The sequence below is a fragment of the Ahaetulla prasina genome, chromosome 6, assembly GCF_028640845.1.
Source record: "Ahaetulla prasina isolate Xishuangbanna chromosome 6, ASM2864084v1, whole genome shotgun sequence".
NCBI lineage: Eukaryota > Metazoa > Chordata > Lepidosauria > Squamata > Colubridae > Ahaetulla > Ahaetulla prasina.
Genome location: NC_080544.1, coordinates 34,791,640 through 34,811,580, shown reverse-complemented (window position 1 = coordinate 34,811,580; position 19,941 = coordinate 34,791,640). Strand labels below are relative to the sequence as shown.

The 19,941-nt window shown below is 38.7% G+C and overlaps 1 protein-coding gene across 6 annotated transcripts in view; it reads right to left on the bottom strand.

The window, feature by feature from the left end:
• IDE (insulin degrading enzyme) overlaps nucleotides 1–19,941 on the bottom strand; it is a 78,425-nt gene that overhangs the window by 8,107 nt on the left and 50,377 nt on the right. For all 6 annotated transcript variants that reach the window (XM_058187617.1, XM_058187614.1, XM_058187618.1 and 3 more), the window contains exons 16-23: nucleotides 17,282–17,392; nucleotides 16,445–16,565; nucleotides 11,775–11,866; nucleotides 10,502–10,613; nucleotides 8,005–8,172; nucleotides 4,779–5,051; nucleotides 3,874–3,935; nucleotides 856–928 (exon numbers count right to left, since the gene is read on the bottom strand). In XM_058187617.1, coding sequence (XP_058043600.1) covers nucleotides 856–928; nucleotides 3,874–3,935; nucleotides 4,779–5,051; nucleotides 8,005–8,172; nucleotides 10,502–10,613; nucleotides 11,775–11,866; nucleotides 16,445–16,565; nucleotides 17,282–17,392 — 1,012 coding nt within the window. The remainder of the gene's footprint in view (nucleotides 1–855; nucleotides 929–3,873; nucleotides 3,936–4,778; nucleotides 5,052–8,004; nucleotides 8,173–10,501; nucleotides 10,614–11,774; nucleotides 11,867–16,444; nucleotides 16,566–17,281; nucleotides 17,393–19,941) is intronic.

Here is a 19,941-nt window from a genome sequence, read left to right as displayed (position 1 = left end):
ATGTGGTATATAGCAAAAATCTTTCAAAAGGAAACAAACACAAGTCTTTCACTACTGAACCTGTTGGTAATAGGATACTGTTGACAAAATGGTGCGTGGATATTCCCTCAGCTGTTTCTAGTTTTCTGTTGTGACGAGATTGTGGCAGAACGTAAGAAAAGGATTTTGTAATCAAATTCCAAACTGAATTTCTAGTTAGAGCTGGGAACTTCAAGAAAACTGTTTCCTGCCAGCAACTCACAGTTCAGAGATATGCTAGGGCAGGGGTGTCCAAACTTGGCCCTTTGGAGAGTGGTGGACTTCAACTCCCAGAATTCCCCAGCCAGCATGAGCTATAAATTTAAGCAAGTTGCTAGTTGGAGAATTCTGGGAGTTGAAGTCCACCACTCTCCAAAGGGCCAAGTTTGAACACCCCTGTGCTAGGGCATTCATGCTAATGTAATTTCACAATTCACCATGAGCACTTTATAGCAGTACTGTTGAATCACTATTTCCTATTCTGACTTCTACAGAAAGTCCTGCATCAGCACTCTACAGCATTCACCGCTGATTACAATAAACTCAGGTACAACAGATCACAGCTGATCTAAATTGGGCAGTACCAATTCTACAAAATATGGCTGCTACGTTCATCTTATAATTATTTCCATATCTATATAAATGGACTGCAAGTGGAATACTTCAATGCAATTGGTTCCTTCACTATTACGTTTATAATTTAAGTGTCATTCATGTAAATCAATGAATATATTTCTATTCATCCATTAAAGGTCACAGGACAGCATGCTTGCTCTACAGTACAACTATCTTTAGGGGCCAACTTGACTAGAGGTCATTTGTGCATTTGGTACTTACAGGAATTCATTTCCCTTGCTAGTACATGGACCGATATTTTGTGCCTTCTTTGGGCATCTACTGCCAACATTTCCTATGTATAAATAAATTAGGGTTAATTATTCCTGTAAAAACCAAGAAAAAATCCATCTTTGCAATGGTAAGAAATAATGCAAATAGCTAAACAAACTACACCCTGCAGCAAAGGGTTTTCGAGAAATATTAATGCTAAATCAAATCAAATCAAATTTATCTAACTATGGTAAATGACAAACCAGGTAAAAAAGAAAAAGGAAACAATGACTAAATACAATTAAAGCAGTATAATTGTAACATTAAAACATTAAAAAATAGACTTAAAACCAGAGAATTAATAAAATAATAATGTGTAAAACATAAAATAAAATAATGGGATAAAATAAAAATACAATAACATAACAGACTGAAGATGCTACATTATATCATCGCTCCAAAATTTGGACATATTATGTCTTCCTATAGAAGTTGCTGCAGAAAGAAATTTAGCAATTCTATCGCTAATGGTGGGGTCTGGTCTGCGAGTAGGACCCAGACAGCCTCTCCCTCATTGAAAAATCCTAGGCTTTTGTCAAGGAGTGGCAAAGGCATTTCTGCATGTATGCTGATGTAAAAAAAGATGACAGAAAAATACATGTGAAGGGGTCTAAGGTTCATTCTGATCTCAAGGACAGCATCTCTTGGTGAATGGAGTCCTATGGTACTTCTCCTCAAGTCCTGCCAAATGAGGCGAGATAAGAAATGGCTCTACAAATGAGTGAACTGAACAAATAAGGTTAAGTAAATAGTATGCCAGTATGACATTAGGATGCAGTACGGAAATACAGTCAACCAAATTAGATGTAATAGATTTGGTCATTTTATTGCAGACATCATGAACTGAAGCAGGCTGCATTGTAGCCCCTATCTATTATCAAGGCCAGTTCAATGGGAGCTGCCTTAACCAAAAGAATTTTGAACCTCTGAAACAGATTGACAGGCACTCAGCAGCAATACAATGATGGGGAAGCAATAATTTTACTCACAGGAAAAGTCTGCAGGCCATAATAGAATTCTATAAGGAGGGAGAACTTATGATGAATGGGTCTTAAAGCCAAAATTCTGGTTTTCTTGGGAAGACCTAGTCACTCAACATCAATGCTAATTTGGAGCCATAAAATTCAACAGGTTTTTATCTTTCAAATTGGCATAAGATTGAGCGGGAACAAATTAATAGCATTTCTGCAAAGCCAATAGCAGGGCACAGGCAAGTTTTGGCTTTTTTTTTTTCCCCACTCCAAAAGGAGTAGATGCATACTTGCCACCATTAAGTTCGTTAAGGCCAAAAAAATATGCTGCGTGATGAATAGATTGTATGCACTACCATTTAAAGCCCTTAGACACTGTACAGGTTAGGTTCTTACATGCACTGTTCCCCATCTCGTACTGTGTTTAAAACACTTTAAATCTTCATGGACTGATGATGATTCCACTGGGGTCTGTGTTTGCAGACTCTCTTAATGGCTTAAAGTCATGTTTTCTATCAGCTCACTGGTCCCATGAATTCCCCGTCATAGCTTTTCATCAAAGGGGAAAGAAAAAAAACTTAGCTGACCTCCCTTACTGTTTTTCCCCACCTATCTCTTTGCTGGCCCTAGGTTTAGAAGAGCGAAATTGAAATCCACCAAGGAGCCTTTAATATTGCATGACAAGTGATCTGGGTGCTACCATGAATACTAACAGGAAGAGGTAGCTATGTACAAGGCACAAGATCCTCACTGCATCTGATTTCACTGTATGAGTTATATTATCTAAGCTCATGATGCTTACTTTTCCTAAGGCCAATCCTTTCTACTTTCTTCAGTACAGCTCCTCTACTAGGAAGATGTCCAGATTCAACACACATTACATGAATACATGAAATTCAGAACAAAGTTAGTAAATGAGCTACAAGATAAAATGTTATAAGAACTAATAATTCTTCTCAGCTTACTTCCAAAAACGTGTACCAATGCTTAGGAGAAGTACTAAATACATGGTAAAAAATAAATCTAGTTGCAACTCATCAAAAGCCTCAAGTGTTTTAGCTGGGAAAGGACTAAATCAGAATTATTCACAACTGTAAACAGACAATTTAACTAAACACACATTTTAATTATTTAATTCTCTGGCAATAAAAGTCTATTATAAATAATAGTAGTTGGCATCTTCACATTTTGTTAGCACTGCTTCAAATGAAATAAGCATTCATAATTTAAAGCAATTATTGCAAGGTTTCTCTATTCCTAAGGCAAGAAAGAAAAATTTATTATGAGCTCCTGTTAACCGCAATCCCCCCATAAATTACACAGCCAGAGCTTCAGTAATACAATTGAATAACAATGATCCATAAAAACAAGGCACACATTATCTTGATTCTGTTTAGAACATTAACCTACAATTAATTATTACACTGATAACTATTTTTATTTTCACAGGATAGATACTATAGCACCTCTGCAAATCACAAAAACGAACATGCAAAGTAAAAATAATTTCCATGTCACCTTCGGATCAAATCATTCTATCAAATCTTTGTTTAGAAAATGCATTCTGAATATACATTGTCATCCAATATTGATTTATTTGCTGAATAGTTAACCTTTTACTAGAATCTGCATAGCTTGCTAAAGCTCTTGAAAGAAGCAATATAAGCATTTATTAAGAATCTTATCTATTAACATCTAAATGGCAATTATTAAATAATTAAAAATGTGGAATTAATTGTTTGGTATTCGATTTTTCCAATATATCTATTTACAAGTCATTGCATGTTTCCTTTATTTAATGATGATAATCAATGAAATAACTGTTAATATACTATGTTATGTGGAGTATATAGAAGAATTTGCATACCAATATTTAATATTTCATCCATATGATCTTAAATTACCACAATCTTTATAAAACTGTCAAGTACATTATATCTTAGCATTATAAATATGTCTTTTAATAATAATTTAATCAAAACCTGGATCAGCTTACCTTATAAAACTGCACTATATTATCCTTAGTAAGGGTTTTGAGATATGCCACTTCAATGTTATCTGGACAACAAAGTTAATAAATTTAGTATGCAAAAAATATACAAGTTTGATGTGTGCAATACATATCCATGGCTAACCAATCTTTTAAAGTCATCCAACTTGGCTCCTATTGCCATAACTGCTGGCAGAGAATGTAATGTAATGGACAACCTTGCATTTTAACACTTCAATCTAACACTTCTGTCTAGATGATGTTACCTAATTTGGCAATAAAATATTTGCAAGAAAATCACTAAGCTCAGACAACCCCAAGGACCCCAAAGTTAAGCCCTGTGCTACAAGTATTGTATCGGTAATACAGTCTATCCACATTATCTATGTCCTGCATGATTTTACAAACCTCAATCCTGTAACTTCATTCCAGCCTAAACAACCCCAATTGTAGTATGGAAGCTGTAGGCCATTAAATATTTACAATCCTCTCTTGCATAATTTCTGTAATAATTCAGAATTGTACAAAATGTTCAAAGGGTAAATTAGCAATAGCACTTAGACTTATATACCGCTTTACAGTGCTTTACAGCCCTCTCTAAGCAGTTTACAGAGTCAGCACATTGCCTCCAATAATCTGGGTCCTCATTTTACCTTCCCTGGAAGGATGGAAGAATGAGTCAACCTTGAGCTGGTGAGAATTGAACTGCCAAACTGCAACCAGCAGTCAGCAGTAGTTTGCAGTACTGCATTTTACTGCGCCACCACGGCTCATATTCCGGTGTTGAATTAGTTGTAGACTCACTAATTTTAAAACTATAATGGGAATTATCATGGAAGGTGGGATTTCAGTTGATCTCTAATATTCTTGTTTCCAATTGGCTCATGGTAAGCTTAGTTTTTTATTCTTACCTCTATCAAAGTTATATTGCTGGGAAATGATTTCATCCCAATATTTTGCACACTCGGCAGATAGTTTCTTTGGTTTGTCAAGGCGGCGAATTGCTAAAGCCTGGATATGTTTCTGGAAAGCTTCTTCGGACATATCTTCTATAGATTTCTCCATGGTTTTTAAAAAGGCTTCCACCCTGCTTTCTAAGTAGTGTGGGGGCTTTTCTGATTGGATGATGAACCGTAGACCTTGAACACCATTAGCCCTCCGTGGACCACTGAACACAATGTAACCTGGGAGGGGGAGGGAAGTCAGCATATCAGCAATTGTAATCTCTTGCAGTTGTAATCTTTTGTCAAGAAAAAAAAGGCTTCAATTTCTTTTCTTGCATCCTGACCTTTAATTAAAATTTTAATTTAACATTGAATTTTAGCATCACTTTTTAAAATAGTTATCAAAATCAAACTGTTAACTGGACTTCTGGTGAGATGGCGACATGGGAGATTGCACTTATCTGAGCTCCAACTGATAATTTTAAAATTTATTCTATAAATATTGGTAGGAGTTGGGTTTTTTTAATGAAGCACACAGCATCATTATCAGCTGTGGTTTGACTGTGACAAACTAAATTTACTGCAGAAGTGTAAGTTTGAAGGCAAAACAATATGGTACTTCTAGATTGTTTTCCAGAACAACCATTGATAATAGAAGGATCTTCTGACTTATAATTGATGTTTTAAAAAAATAAAATTTGTGTAGGGAACATAGGAAGAGGAAGGAGTATTTTATATGTTTGTTGCTTTGACAAAGTAATAAAAGCAGGATTTAAAAAAAAACTTTAATAATAAAATATTTCCATAAACATCCTTTTCTAATTCATCTTTCTGTTTCATATTACAGTTTAATTTTTTGAGAAAGACCCAACCTCCATACCCTTCACATTTCCATCCTACCTTGCCAGGTAAGATTTCCCACTGGATACAACCAGTATTTGTGTTATTTCAAGCAATTAATGTATTACATTAAAGACCCTTTATTTATTTATTTATTATTTATTTATTTATTTATTCGATTTTTATACCGCCCTTCTCCCGAAGGACTCAGCCAAAAATAAAAACAAACAATACAATATACAATTTAAAATACAAATTAAAAAACTTATTTTATAATTGGCCTGAAAAACTTTAAAATATATAAAACTAAAACCCCATTAAAATTAATAATAGATAATTTAAAATCAATAAAATTTAAGCCAGCCCCGCGCGAATGAAAAGATGTGTCTTCAGTTCGCGGCGGAAGGTCCGAAGGTCAGGTATTTGGCGTAAACCCGGGGGAAGCTCGTTCCAGAGTGTGGGAGCCCCCACAGAGAAGGACCTTCCTGGGGACCACCAGCCGACATTGCTTGGCGGACGGCACCCTGAGAAGTCCCTCTCTGTGAGAGCGTACGGGTCGGTGGGAGGCATGCGGTAACAGCAGGCGGTCCCGTAAGTACCCAGGCCCTAAGCCATGGAGCGCTTTAAAGGTAGTGACCAAAACCTTAAAGTGCACTCGAAAGGCCACAGGTAGCCAGTGCAGTCTGCGCAGGAGCGGTGTTATATGGGAGCTACACGTAGCTCCCTCTATCACCCGCGCAGCTGCATTCTGGACTAACTGAAGCCTCCGAGTGCACTTCAAGGGGAGCCCCATATAGAGAGCATTACAGTAATCCAAGCGAGAGGTAACGAGCGCATGAGTGACTGTGCACAAGGCATCCCGATCAAGGAAGGGGCGCAACTGCCGAACCAGGCGAACCTGGTGGAAGGCCCTCCTGGAGACGGCCGTCAAATGATCTTCAAACGACAGCCGTTCATCCAGGAGGACACCTAAGTTGCACACCCTATCCTTTGGGGCCAATAACTCGCCTCCAACAGTCAGCCGCGGCTGCAGCTGACTGAATCGGGGTGCCGGCATCCACAGCCACTCCGTCTTGGAGGGATTGAGCTTGAGCCTGTTTCTCCCCATCCAGACCCGTACGGCTTCCACACACCGGGACAGCACTTCAACAGCTTCATTGGGGTGGCCTGGGGTGGAAAAGTACAGTTGGGTGTCATCAGTTTATTAACAAAGAGGAGAGTACAAGGAATGGAATTTTGATCACTGAGCAAAGCATTTGTTTAGCAAGACACCCATTGGACTGCTTCACTCAACCACTATAATCCCAGCACTCCTGATTGTGGCCATTAAGTGATCACCTCAGTCATTAAGCAAACAGGGCAAAAGAGCTACCTGCTGAGTTCAACTCCCTATCACATGTGGAAGTAAACTGCTCTGGCAGGCTGAAGGAACAGAGATCAGACCTGCAGGATCTGAACTCCATTTTTCTACCCTACCTGAAAATGTTCATCTCCCCTCCATATATAGCCTCTTTTGGAATTCTATACTGTAATATTCTTCAAATTTAATTAGTCTCTTATTTTGATATTAAATATGACATAAGTGATAAATCTTGGTTTGAATGAGAGCTTCTCAATGGCATTGCCTAGTTTGTAGAGAAGTTGTCCCAAAAGATTTGGTTAGTCCCAAATTGATTGCCTTCTAGTTAAGATGAAGTTGTAATTTTTACAGAGATTACTTGGGGTTCAATTATTATGCTTTTAATATATTTTATTTTTATTTTGAAGCCAGGAGATTGTGAGTTGCCTTATGCATGAAAGCCAGCTGGGTGACTTTGGGCCAATCACTCTTAGCCCAAACCATCTCACGATTGCTATGGGGAAAATAGGAGGAGGAAGGAGTACTGAGTGCGTTTGCCACCCTGAGTTATTTATAAAAATAATAAAAGCAGAATATAAATAAATATTACTTTACCATTGATATTTTAATATACATTGGCTTAGAATTGATTTTTAATGTAAACTATTGCAAGACTGCTATGAATCTTGGCAATACGAGAATCTGATTAAAAAAGCATCCATTGCAGAAGAATCTGCTTCACGCCATTTCTTTCAGTTTTATTGAGAACCAAACACGATCACATTTTAGTTTACATTGTTTTGTGAGACTTTGTGTTATATAAATGCAGCAAAATCAGTTAAGTGAATAAACCACATAGCCCTAAATAGCTGATTATCAATCATTTGTTCTTTAATCACCTGTTGTGCTACAGGTGGAATTTTTAATGAAAAGTTGCAACAGTAAATTAGCTTATAATAATTGATTTAAAATATATAGTAATTTTAACAGAGACAGACATAAACAAAAGCTCACCTAATTGTTCTTTAGTGCGCAGAGTATTAAAGCAAGGCTCTGAGACAATTTGACAGAAGAGCTCCAAAAACATATTCTCCGAAGTGCTTTGCATATCTGTTTGATAATATATTTCTATCCCACAATTATTATGAACTTCATTCCTCTGTTGATAGACGAACCATCCTCCTAAGAAAAAATGAGGAGTGTGCAAAAGAAATGGAATTTAGGCCGAAGGAGAATCTTATGTTCTGTTTAGTGTAGGCTAGCAAAGTACAGTACTATAGAACGTTATTTAATATAAATATCCAAGTCCAATATATTTATATGTTTTGTGCAACCTGGCATCTCCTAAAAATATAATCAGTTTTAGAATTCCCAGACCCCTTGGGAAAAGACAGACTGATTGCAATTCTAGCATCAGTGGTCTAAACCCATCTCAAAGTGCCAGATTTAAAAATGCTCCTTTATTCTACTTGTGGAATAAAAGCACACAACCACAGCACTTTTAGTAGAATCAATTGATCAGATGCACAAACATTCCAAACAAATGCCAAGGAAGCTCTAGGTATATAACAGTTTCAATCTGCATTGAGCATGACCGCCCTACTACAGTATACCACTATTAGTTTTAAGTAAGGTGGATGGTACCCATATCATTCCCCTCTTATACCACAGTGAAAGAGATAAGTCTCATGATTAAGGGTTGTTTTTTTTAAGGAAGCAAATCATGGTGTTGATTCTCACATATCTGCAGCACAAATTTGAAATTAAATATCTTGCAAAACAAAAAAAGCTGAAGACATAATTGTCCTTCTTTATTGCAAGCTACAGTCATGGCCAAAATTGTTGGCACCCCAGAAATTTTTCCAGAAAATCAAGTATTTCTCACAGAAAAGTATTGCATTAATACATGTTTTGCTATACACATGTTTATTCCCTTTGTGTGTATTGGAACAAAACAAAAAAAAGACAGGGAAAAAAGCAAATTGGACATAATGTCACACAAAATTCCAAAAATGGGCTGGACAAAATTATTGGCACCCTTACAAAATTGTGGATAAATAAGATTGTTTCAAGCATGTGATGCTCCTTTAAACTCATCTGGGGCAAGTAACAGGTGTGAGCAATATAAAAATCACACCTGAAAGCAGATAAAAAGGAGAGAAGTTCACTTAGTCTTTGTACTGTATGTCTGTGTGGTGCCACACTAAGCATGGACAACAGAAAGAGGAGAAGAGAACTGTCTGAGGACTTGAGAACCAAAATTGTGGAAAAATATCAACAATCTCAAGGTTACAAGTCCATCTCCAGAGATCTAGATTTGCCTTTGTCCACAGTGCGCAACATTATCAAGAAGTTTGCAACCTATGGCACTGTAGCTAATCTCCTGGGCGTGGACGGAAGAGAAAAATTGATGAAAGGTTGCAACGCAAGATAGTCCGGATGGTGGATAAGCAGCCCCAAACAAGTTCCAAAGAAATTCAAGCTGTCCTGCAGGCTCAGGGAGCATCAGTGTCAGCGTGAACTATCCATCGACATTTAGATGAAATGAAACGCTATGGCAGGAGGACCCCACTGCTGACACAGAGACATAAAAAAGCAAGTCTACAGTTTGCCAAAATGTACTTGAGTAAGCCAAAATCCTTCTGGGAAAACATCTTGTGGACAGATGAGACCAAGATAGAGCTTTTTGGTAAAGCACATCATTCTACTGTTTACCGAAAACGGAATGAGGCCTACAAAGAAAAGAACACAGTACCTACAGTAAAATATGGTGGCGATTCAATGATGTTTTGGAGTTGTTTTGCTGCCTCTGGCACTGGGTGCCTTGACTGTGTGCAAAGCATCATGAAATCTGAGGATTACCAAAGGATTTTGGGTCGCATTGTACAGCCCAGTGTCAGAAAGCTGGGTTTGCATCCGAGATCTTGGGCCTTCCAGCAGGACAATGACCCCAAACATATGTCAAAAAACACCCAGAAATGGATGGCAACAAAGCACTGGAGAGTTCTGAAGTGGCCAGCAATGAGTCCAGATCTATATCCCATTGAACACCTGTGGAGAGATCTTAAAATTGCTGTTGGGAAAAGGCGCCCTTCCAATAAGAGAGATCTGGAGCAGTTTGCAATGGAAGAGTGGTCCAAAATTCTGGGTGAGAGGTGTAAGAAGCTTATTGATAGTTATAGGAAGTGACTGATTCCAGTTATTTTTTCCAAAGGGTGTTCAACCAAATATTAAGTTAAGGGTGCCAATAATTTTGTCCAGCCCATTTTTGAAGTTTTGTGTGACATTATGTCCAGTTTGCTTTTTTTCCTGCCTTTTTTTGTTTTGTTCCAATATACACAAAGGGAATAAACATGTGTATAGCAAAACATGTGTTAATGCAATACTTTTCTGTGAGAAATACTTGATTTTCTGGAAAAATTTCTGGGATGCCAACAATTTCGGCCATGACATATATGCACTATGAAACTTTAAATGAAGCATTTTATAGCTGATAAGCTAAACCACTTACTATCAGGCAGCTGTACTTCTCTATATCTTACTAGCTGGCTGGGAAGCAGAGGTTTTGTATGAGCATGCTCAATGAGTGTGTCTTCAACCATTTGCATAACTCCTAATGCAGCCTGGAAAAAGAAGAAATTCATTGCAGATTTTATTCATTGCATGATCATTCTTCATCTGACTGTGACGACAGCAGAAGGGTAACAGATTTGACCGCAACAGCAAAATTAGGAATGAGAAAGGAGAATCTCCTTGAAATATTAAATCTGAAAGCTGAAACCATACATATGAATGCTACTCAGCATTCAGAAATAAAAGGGAGAATTCCTCATTATATCTGCATTATATTTAAAATGTAAAAAGCTTAAAATATTTACACAAATTCTTTGCATACTTAATTTCTGTTTTCAGCTTCTTAATAAGTTAAAATGAAATTGTTCTTTGGTTCATCATCCTTTTCATTTATAATAAATCTGCCAATGTTTTCCTGCTTCACTCTCCTTGACTTGCATGAGCTGTATTATTTTATACTGCTCTATTTCTCCCAGTTTTGTGCACAGAGCACATTGTAGATTAATTTGAATTAACATTTCTTTAAGGTGCTAGCATGCTTAAGCCTCATGCCTGGATCCTATTTGCTTCATGTGAATGGGATAGTGTAATATAGGCAGATAAATGCCAAAATGCCTTTTATTTCACCATGCAGAAAAGCTAACAAGAAATGGCTAAATGAATTCATAATCAAAAACTTATAAGAGAAACAAGGTGACTTAAAAAAATACAAAATAAAATGAAGATATAATAAGATGCATGCTAAGATTATATAGCACCAATCTGAGAAATGGTAAATAGTCTAACATTACAATTTTATTATAAAAGAGATGAAACACCTCACATTTCAATTGTGTATTTATTTGGAAATAAATCCTATTAAATGTAATAAGCTTCAATCCAAATAAATGGATTTTGCAGAAATATTAGAAAAACTAATTATCACATATCCAAATTGTCGTAAAAGATGAAAGCATATGTAAGATACAAAACAAAAATAACTGAAGTTAGCTACCCTCAACATGAAACATATAATGCCCATTTGGAAAAATATGTACCGTGTGCCAATACTCTATTTATCCTCCAATTTATTGATATGATAATTTACCATTAATTTTGCAATATTTAACATTAAAATAATACACGAAGGGTATTATTTAAAATTAGAACAAAAAGCTAAGATTTGGGAAAAATGGGTAATAAATATCCATTAAAAGCACATCAAAACCAACCTGTTTTGTTATATTGCCATGGAGAAGTGCTTCAATATGTAACCGTGACAACAGTTGTGAAATAAAGGCCTTGAGGCGAGGAAGAGTGACATCTACAATAGAAATGTAGATATTTAAATCAAATGCATTTTCCATTTGAAGGAGAGAGAAAAACGCATTATCTTAAAATACAATGTATTTCATAGCTTAGTAAGTAGAAAGAAAAAAATATAATCAACAAAAAACAGTTTTTTCTTCACATATATTCACATTTGGGAAATGTTCCAACTCTATCTTGCTTTGCTCACAGTATGCCTTGCTCAGAATTCATATCTGGTTTGACCCAGATTTCAATATGGAAAAGGCAAAAAAAGCAACTTTCTGTGCAATCAAACTAAACACACATTCACTTCAAAATTAGTCATTCACATGATGGTCAAAGACAAAGTCCAAGCTGTTACTGACTAAAGAATGTAGCAGTCTTGAAAGGTACATAACTGCCCTGACATCTTCATAACAGTGATGAAAAATGGTGGTTATTTTGATACTATATTTTTAGCACACATCTGTATGCTACAAGTATCTTTCTACATCTGAGGGTATCTCATTTATGTTGGGCATCAAATGCCAAAATTGAGAATTATCAGAATGGTAGTAGAATATGTCTAGAAGGCATGAAAATGAACAATGCTATATTGCAGCTATTACCTTTAATTCTGGAACAGTCATACGTACAGAGGTACACACCTACACACCTTTGCGTCTATCTATCTTTCAGACAGATGCAGAGAAACATTTGGTGTAAAGATTAAGGTATTAGACTGGAAATCTAGAGGCCAGGGGTTCTAGTGCTTCCTGAAGCATGAAGGTCATCTGGTGACTTTAGTTCAGTCATTCTCATTCAGCCCAACTCATTAGACTGGGTTGTTGTGGGAAAAATAGTAGGCCAGAGCATTATGTATGCTGCCTTGAGTGGTACCAAACAAAGGCAGACTACAATAATAGTAGTAGTAGTAGTAGTAGTAGTAGTAGTAGTAGTAGTAGTAATAATAATAATAATAATAATAATAATAATAATAATAATAATACATGCCTGCAGTGCAATCCCAAAACAACTAAAGCACCACTTGAACACAATCAATATTGACAAAATCACCATCATACAATTGCAAAAGGGAGCTTTACTTAGAACAGCTTACATCCTGAGACCATCTCTTTATTATTATTAAATGACATCTTTCTATCCCAGGTCCCTAAGGACTCATCTCATACTATCTCATCCAATGATAGTATAAAGAGAAGTGGGGAAAGTGGGCATCCTTGTCTTACACCTTTTGTTATTTCAAATCTATCTGTCAAGTCTTGGTTAATAGTCACCCTTGCACTTTGCTTTGAATATGTTTTTTCAATCATCTTTTCAAATTTGGATCCAAATTCCATTTTTTTAATTTGCTGTATCATGAATCTCCAATTCAAATTATCAAAAAGGGCATCAAGGAAAACCAGTGAAGCTTGTTTCTCTGGCTGTACTTCATAATACTCTAATATGTCAATTATAGCCCAGGTATTATTTTTGATTTGTCGACCAGGCAGGAAACCATTTTGATTTATTTATTTATTTATTTATTATTCAAATTTTTATACCGCCCTATCTCCCGAAGGACTCAGGGCGGTTTACAGCCTTATAAAAACATAAAAACGTAAGAATAAATACAAGTTAAAACAACATTTTAAAAAACTTATTACATTAGGCCAAATTTAAAAAATATAGATTAAAATAATACAAAACCCCATTTAAAACTAATTTTAAAAACTAAACCCTAGGCCAGCCCTGCACAAATAAATAGATGTGTCTTAAGCTCGCGGCGGAAGGTTCGAAGGTCAGGAAGTTGATGCAGTCCTGGGGGGAGCTCGTTCCAGAGAGTGGGAGCCCCCACAGAGAAAGCCCTTCCCCTGGGTGTCGTCAGTCGGCACTGCCTGGCGGATGGCACCCTAAGGAGTCCCTCTCTGTGGGAGCCTATGGGTCGGTGGGAGGCAGTCGGTGACAGCAGGCGGTCCCGTAGATAACCCGGCCCTATGCCATGGAGCGCTTTAAAGATGGTAACCAAAACCTTGAAGCGCACCCGGAAGGCCACAGGTAGCCAGTGCAGTCTGCGCAGGAGAGGTGTCACATGGGAGCCACGAGGGGCTTCCTCTATTACCCGCGCAGCTGCATTCTGAACCAACTGAAGCCTCCGGATGCTCTTCAAGGGGAGCCCCATGTAGAGAGCATTGCAGTAATCCAAGCGAGATGTGGCGAGCGCATGAGTGACTGTGCATAGGGCATCCCGGTCTAGGAAAGGGCGCAACTGGCGAACCAGGCGAACCTGGTAAAAAGCTCTCCTGAAGACGGCCGTCAAATGATCTTCAAAAGACAGCCGTCCATCCAGGAGGATGCCCAAGTTGCGCACCCTTTCCATTGGGGCCAATAACTCCCCCCCAACAGTCAGCTGCGCTGCAACCGATTGTACCGGAGTGCCGGCATCCACAGCCACTCTGTCTTGGAGGGATTAAGTTTAAGCCTGTTTCTCCCCATCCAGACCCGTACGGCTTCCAGGCACCGGGACAGCACTTCGATAGCTTCATTGGGGTGGCCCGGGGTGGAAAAGTACAGCTGTGTATCATCAGCGTACAGTTGGTATCTCACCCCAAAGCCACTGATGATCTCACCCAGCAGCTTCATATAGATGTTGAACAGGAGGGGCGAGAGAATCGACCCCTGCGGCACCCCACAAGTGAGGTGCCTCGGGGACGACCTCTGCCCCCCCGTCAACACCGTCTGCGACCGATCGGAGAGATAGGAGGAGAACCACCGATAGACGGTGCCTCCCACTCCCAATCCCTCCAACCGGTGCAGCAGGATACCATGGTCGATGGTATCAAAAGCCGCTGAGAGGTCTAATAGGACCAGGGCAGAGGAAAAACCCCTATCCCTGGCCCTCCAGAGATCATCAACCAATGCGACCAAAGCCGTCTCCGTGCTATAACCGGGCCGAAAGCCGGACTGGAACGGGTCCAGATAGACAGTTTCCTCCAGGTACCGGGGTAATTGACATGCCACCACACTCTCTACAACCTTCGCCACAAAGCGAAGGTTGGAGACTGGACGATAATTTCCTAAACAGCTGGATCCAGGGAAGGCTTCTTGAGGAGGGGTCTCATCATCACCTCTTTCAAGGCGGCAGGGACGACCCCCTCCATCAAAGAAGCATTTATAATCCCCTGGAGCCAGCCTTGTGTCACCTCCTGTGTGGCCAGCATCAACCAGGAGGGGCACGGATCCAGTAAACATGTGGTGGCATTCAACCTCCCCAGTAACCTGTCCATGTCCTCGGGAGCCACAGGATCAAATCCATCCCAAACAGTCTCGACAAGACGGGTCTCTGACATCTCACTTGGATCCACCCAATTTTGATCCAAACCATCCTGAAGCTGAGCGATTTTATCGTATAGATAACCACTAAACTCCTCGGCACGCCCTTGTAACGGGTCATCCCGCACCCCCTGTTGAAGTAGGGAGCGGGTCACCCGAAACAGGGCGGCCGAGCGGTTATCTGCCGACGCAATGAGGGAGGAGACGTAAGAACGCCTCGCTTCCCTCAGTGCCACTAGGTAGGTCCTACTAAAGGACCTAACTAGTGTCCGATCAGCTTCCGAACGGCTGGATCTCCAGACACTCTCTAGGCGTCTTCTCTGGCATTTCATCTCCCTCAGCTCCTCAGAGAACCAAGGAGCTGGTTGAGACCTACGCCGGGTCAGAGGCCGCAAAGGCACGACACGGTCTAAAGCCCCGGCCGCGGCCAGTTCCCAAGCCGCAACTAGTTCTTCAGCCGTGCCATGGGCAAGATCCTCAGGAAATGGCCCAAGCTCCGTCAGGAACCTCTCTGGGTCCATCAGGCGCCTGGGACGGAACCACCGTATTGGTCCCGTCTCCCTGCGGTGTTGGGTGGCGGTCTGAAAGTCCAGACAAAGGAAAGAATGATCTGACCATGACAAAGGCTCGATAACTAAATCATTTAAAATCAGATCATTTGCCCACTGTCCAGAGATGAAAATCAAATCCAGTGTGCCTCCCCCAATGTGGGTAGGGCCATCCACTACTTGCGTCAGGTCCATGGCCGTCATGGAGGCCACGAACTCCCGAGCCGACGTTGATGACATGCCGGTAGAAGGCAGGTTAAAGTCCCCCATGACCATAAGTCTAGGGGTCTCAATCGCCAACCCAGCAAGCACCTCCAGCAACTCGGGCAGGGCTGTTGTCACACAGCAAGGAGCCAGGTACGTGACTAACAAGCCCAACTGACCTCTATGGCCCCTATGATCTGGATGTATATATTTATCTAAAATTGTTTTTAACCTTTCAGCAATAATTGACATATATATTTGTATTGTTGAAATAAATAAATGTTTTTCTATAGACTTATTGTCACAGCTATGTAAATTATCACAAAACATGCCATTGATTATTACTTTGTACCTTACCACTATATAATTTACACTGTGCACTTTATGTAAACACTGTTCTTTATAGAAGGATGCTTCATGTAAGTGGTACATATAAGAAAGTGGGCCGAAGGGAGTGGGAGAGAGAAACCAAATTAACTTACCAAATAAAATAGAAAACATGCAATTTAGATTTGGCAAAACCTTACCATCTAAAGCTTCTTTTAATTCATTTTTGGTCCATGCAACTTCTGTCATTAAGAGCCGAAGATAATACATTGCATGCTCATGTGGCTGTTCAGCTCGAAAGTTGTTAAGTGATCGCATATACTATTAAAAACAAAAGGCAAGGCAAAATAATGTAGTTTTTCAATAAACCTCACTGATTTAATCACTTTTATATTCAAAATAATCATTTAAATAAAATATAGAAAGAACTATGATTCCTTCTTCATCAAGACATGAAATCAGGAAGTGAGATTGGTTAATAAAACAGCCTTAAAATTGGACAAAGGCTAACATTTAATACTGGGACTCAATAATTGTAAGCAAATACCTGCATAGACTAAGCAGCTGGAGCCTGGGGAATGGGAAATGAATACATTATTTTCTAGTCTTTCCCCACTTTCTGAATCAGAGTAAAAACCAAAGCATCGCAGAACGTTTTTAATGGTCAAAAGGGTGTGGCTGGGGAATCAGGAAATCACTGCAATGAGTGAAAAATCCATCCCTAAGAAATGGGATGGTGAGCATTTATTTATACTATGGATTCCTACCTTTTGCAAACTGAAGGGTTAGGGATCACAGCTTACATTGTCTACTCAGAAACAAGTCACTGATTAGTGAAAATCATTCCCTATTAAGTGTTCGGGATTCTAACTTTAGTTTAGAATTATGCATTGTGCCCACCCACCGTCTTGCCCTTTTCTACACATGTTCATTTTTACAGCAAAGAAATAGAACAATTAATGTTTAATTCCTTTCTTTTTTCCCCATATATAGGACATTTCTCATTCTAATAGGATCAAACTTTTCAGACGGCTTACCGCCTCCTTGATAATTTCAAATCGCTTTTCATCAACCTCGAAGGTAGCCATTTTCTCAATGATCTTCTTCAGCAGAATATGTTGCTTGTCATTATAACCTTTTACAGAAAGCTACACAAAGAGAATACATAAGTAGTTGTATACTTTAAGCAGCCCTTCCAACCATTAAAAGAAAAGATCTCCAATGAGAGCAATAGGCACCAACCAACATTGGGGAATTTTCTCCCTCCAATTAATAGAAATCCAGTTTAATCTTTAATTGCACGGCATTATATATGTGATGTTGTAATGATTTCTTTCTTTCTCTGAACTTAAACAAGTTGAGTTAAGCAAAGTGGGATTTAGATTACAATGGAAAATATATTGTTGCAGAGCAAAGTTTAATGTGGTGGTATGCAATTGGTTTGTGGGGAAAAAACAGTATTTTTTAAAAAAACCTATGCTGATATGGTCTGAAAGAAGAGTAAACAAACTTAGCTTTTTTCCCTTCAAGACTAAAAGTACTCTAAAACCTTATTATTACAGAAAAATATGGAAGAAAAACTTTCCACGCAATGTTTCTAACACAGAACAGTTCACAAGGTTCTTATAAAGGTAAAGCAGAGTATCAGAATACTTAATTCATGAATACGATAGATTACTAAACTACAGAACTTCATAAAGTGGTTAATTGCAAACCATATAAATGTTTTAACACTGTCATTTAAAGTTATGTTAATAATATATATTAACATTACTCATCACTCTGAATAATGCAGTGTTGCATACATAAGTGAAGAATGGATGTTTCCTTCTTCTAGTATGTTGGACATCCGCTGTTATATTGTAATATAGAAATAATTAAGCATAAAAACTGAAGTACACCTTTTAATAGAACACAGCTCAAGTCTCTGAATATAACATTTTAAAATGAGTATTTATGATACAAGAAAAATGAAAATGTCATGGTAAATGAATTAAGAACCAATTTTATCTTTGTTGATCCCAGTTTGTGATCCAAAAATATAAGATATAGTAATACTGCTGAAGCAAAGTAGTTGCCTTACTAGGTACAGCATCTCAAGTTTAAATTGAAACTAAGATGTTGTTTAAATTGTATTTTAGTTACAAAAGAAGAGACTATTAGCTCAAGGTCAAATTGTTAGTTTTTTTGGTGCTAAGGTGGTTTTTTTCTTGCAGATATTTCATTGCCAGGCTAGGGAACATCACTAGTCGGGGGTAGGTTTGCTGCCTGTTTATATACATTGTATCTTGTCCTACCTGTAGTGGATGCTTCCAGCCTGATTGCTCTTTAATTAAGGTAATTTGGGAAGCTAAGTATTCAGCCATATCAGCCTTCAACAGACACAAACATGCCATCTAGCAACCACACACAGATAAGCAGAAAACAGCACCACATAAACAGTAAAGGAGGAAATAATATTCTATTCAAGAAACAATCAAAGAAAAAATCACACACACCAGCAAAAATGCCTGGCCGAGCTACAAACAGCCAGCATACTCCATTCTTCTTTGCACTGCTTCCTAGCCCAGTAATAAAATGTCTGCAAGAAAATAACTAAGCATAAAGAACACTGAGAATTTTTACTCAATTTTTAACATTCCATATTATACAATATACACACTTCTTTCAAAACATATTTTCTTCAGACAATAACATTAAACTCTTTAACGTGACAATTAAAATGTGAAACAAAATAGATATTTTATATTTGACCAAAAATCTCAGGAATTGATGAAATATAAAAAATTGTTATTTTTAAAAATAAACAAGCTCAATTTATAATACTCAAGATGACCCTAACAGGCAATTTTTCTACAGCCAATAATGCAGTTAGTGGTATTTAGTTCAGTGAAATGTTTAACAAAGTAGACTCTATTTTGCAAAAGCTCATGCCTCAATAAACATGTTAGACCAGGGGTCCTCAAACTTTTTAAACAGGGGGCCAATTCACGGTTCCTCAGACTGTTGGGGGGCTGGACTGGCTGGGTGGGCATGGCTAGGTGATCATGTGATTGGGTGGGCATGGCAAGGTCAGGTGACCAGGTGGGTGTTGGCAATTTAACAGTCCATTAAACAATGCACAAAAATTAAACTTTAATTTGTTTTGCTCCTGGGGGTGTTTTATTTGCTTTTGTTTGCATGCTGCTCTTTTGGTTGACTTTTTTTTTTACTAGATCATTTTTTCAGTTGCTTAGGAGTCTAGTAGTCCACTTCAGCAAACTCAGTTTTACAGCAATTCTTCTCAGCCCCAAGGTTCTTACAATCAAGAAGTCTCTCTCTGTCTCGTCTCTCTCTGTTTCTGTCTCTTTATATATATATATATTCTGGAGGCGGCGGCGGTCAAAAAAGGGGCGCGCAGATGCCCCGGGAGGCCTCAGTGCGCCCCATTTTTGGCCTCCTGGGGCATCTGTACATCCCGTTTTTGTCCTCCCTTGCCTCCAGAAGCACTTTGCAAGCCAAAAAGGCTGGCCTTACCTTCCAGTTCCAGCCTGCAGGGCTCGCAAAGGTAAGTCCTGCGCTCAGCTGAAGGATGGGGGCCGGCGGGTGGGGCAGCCTCGTGTCCTGCGGGGGGCTGTATTAATGGCTTCGGCGGGCCGTATGCAGCCCGCAGGACATAGTTGAGGACCCCTGCTTTAGACTAATACCACTGTTTATT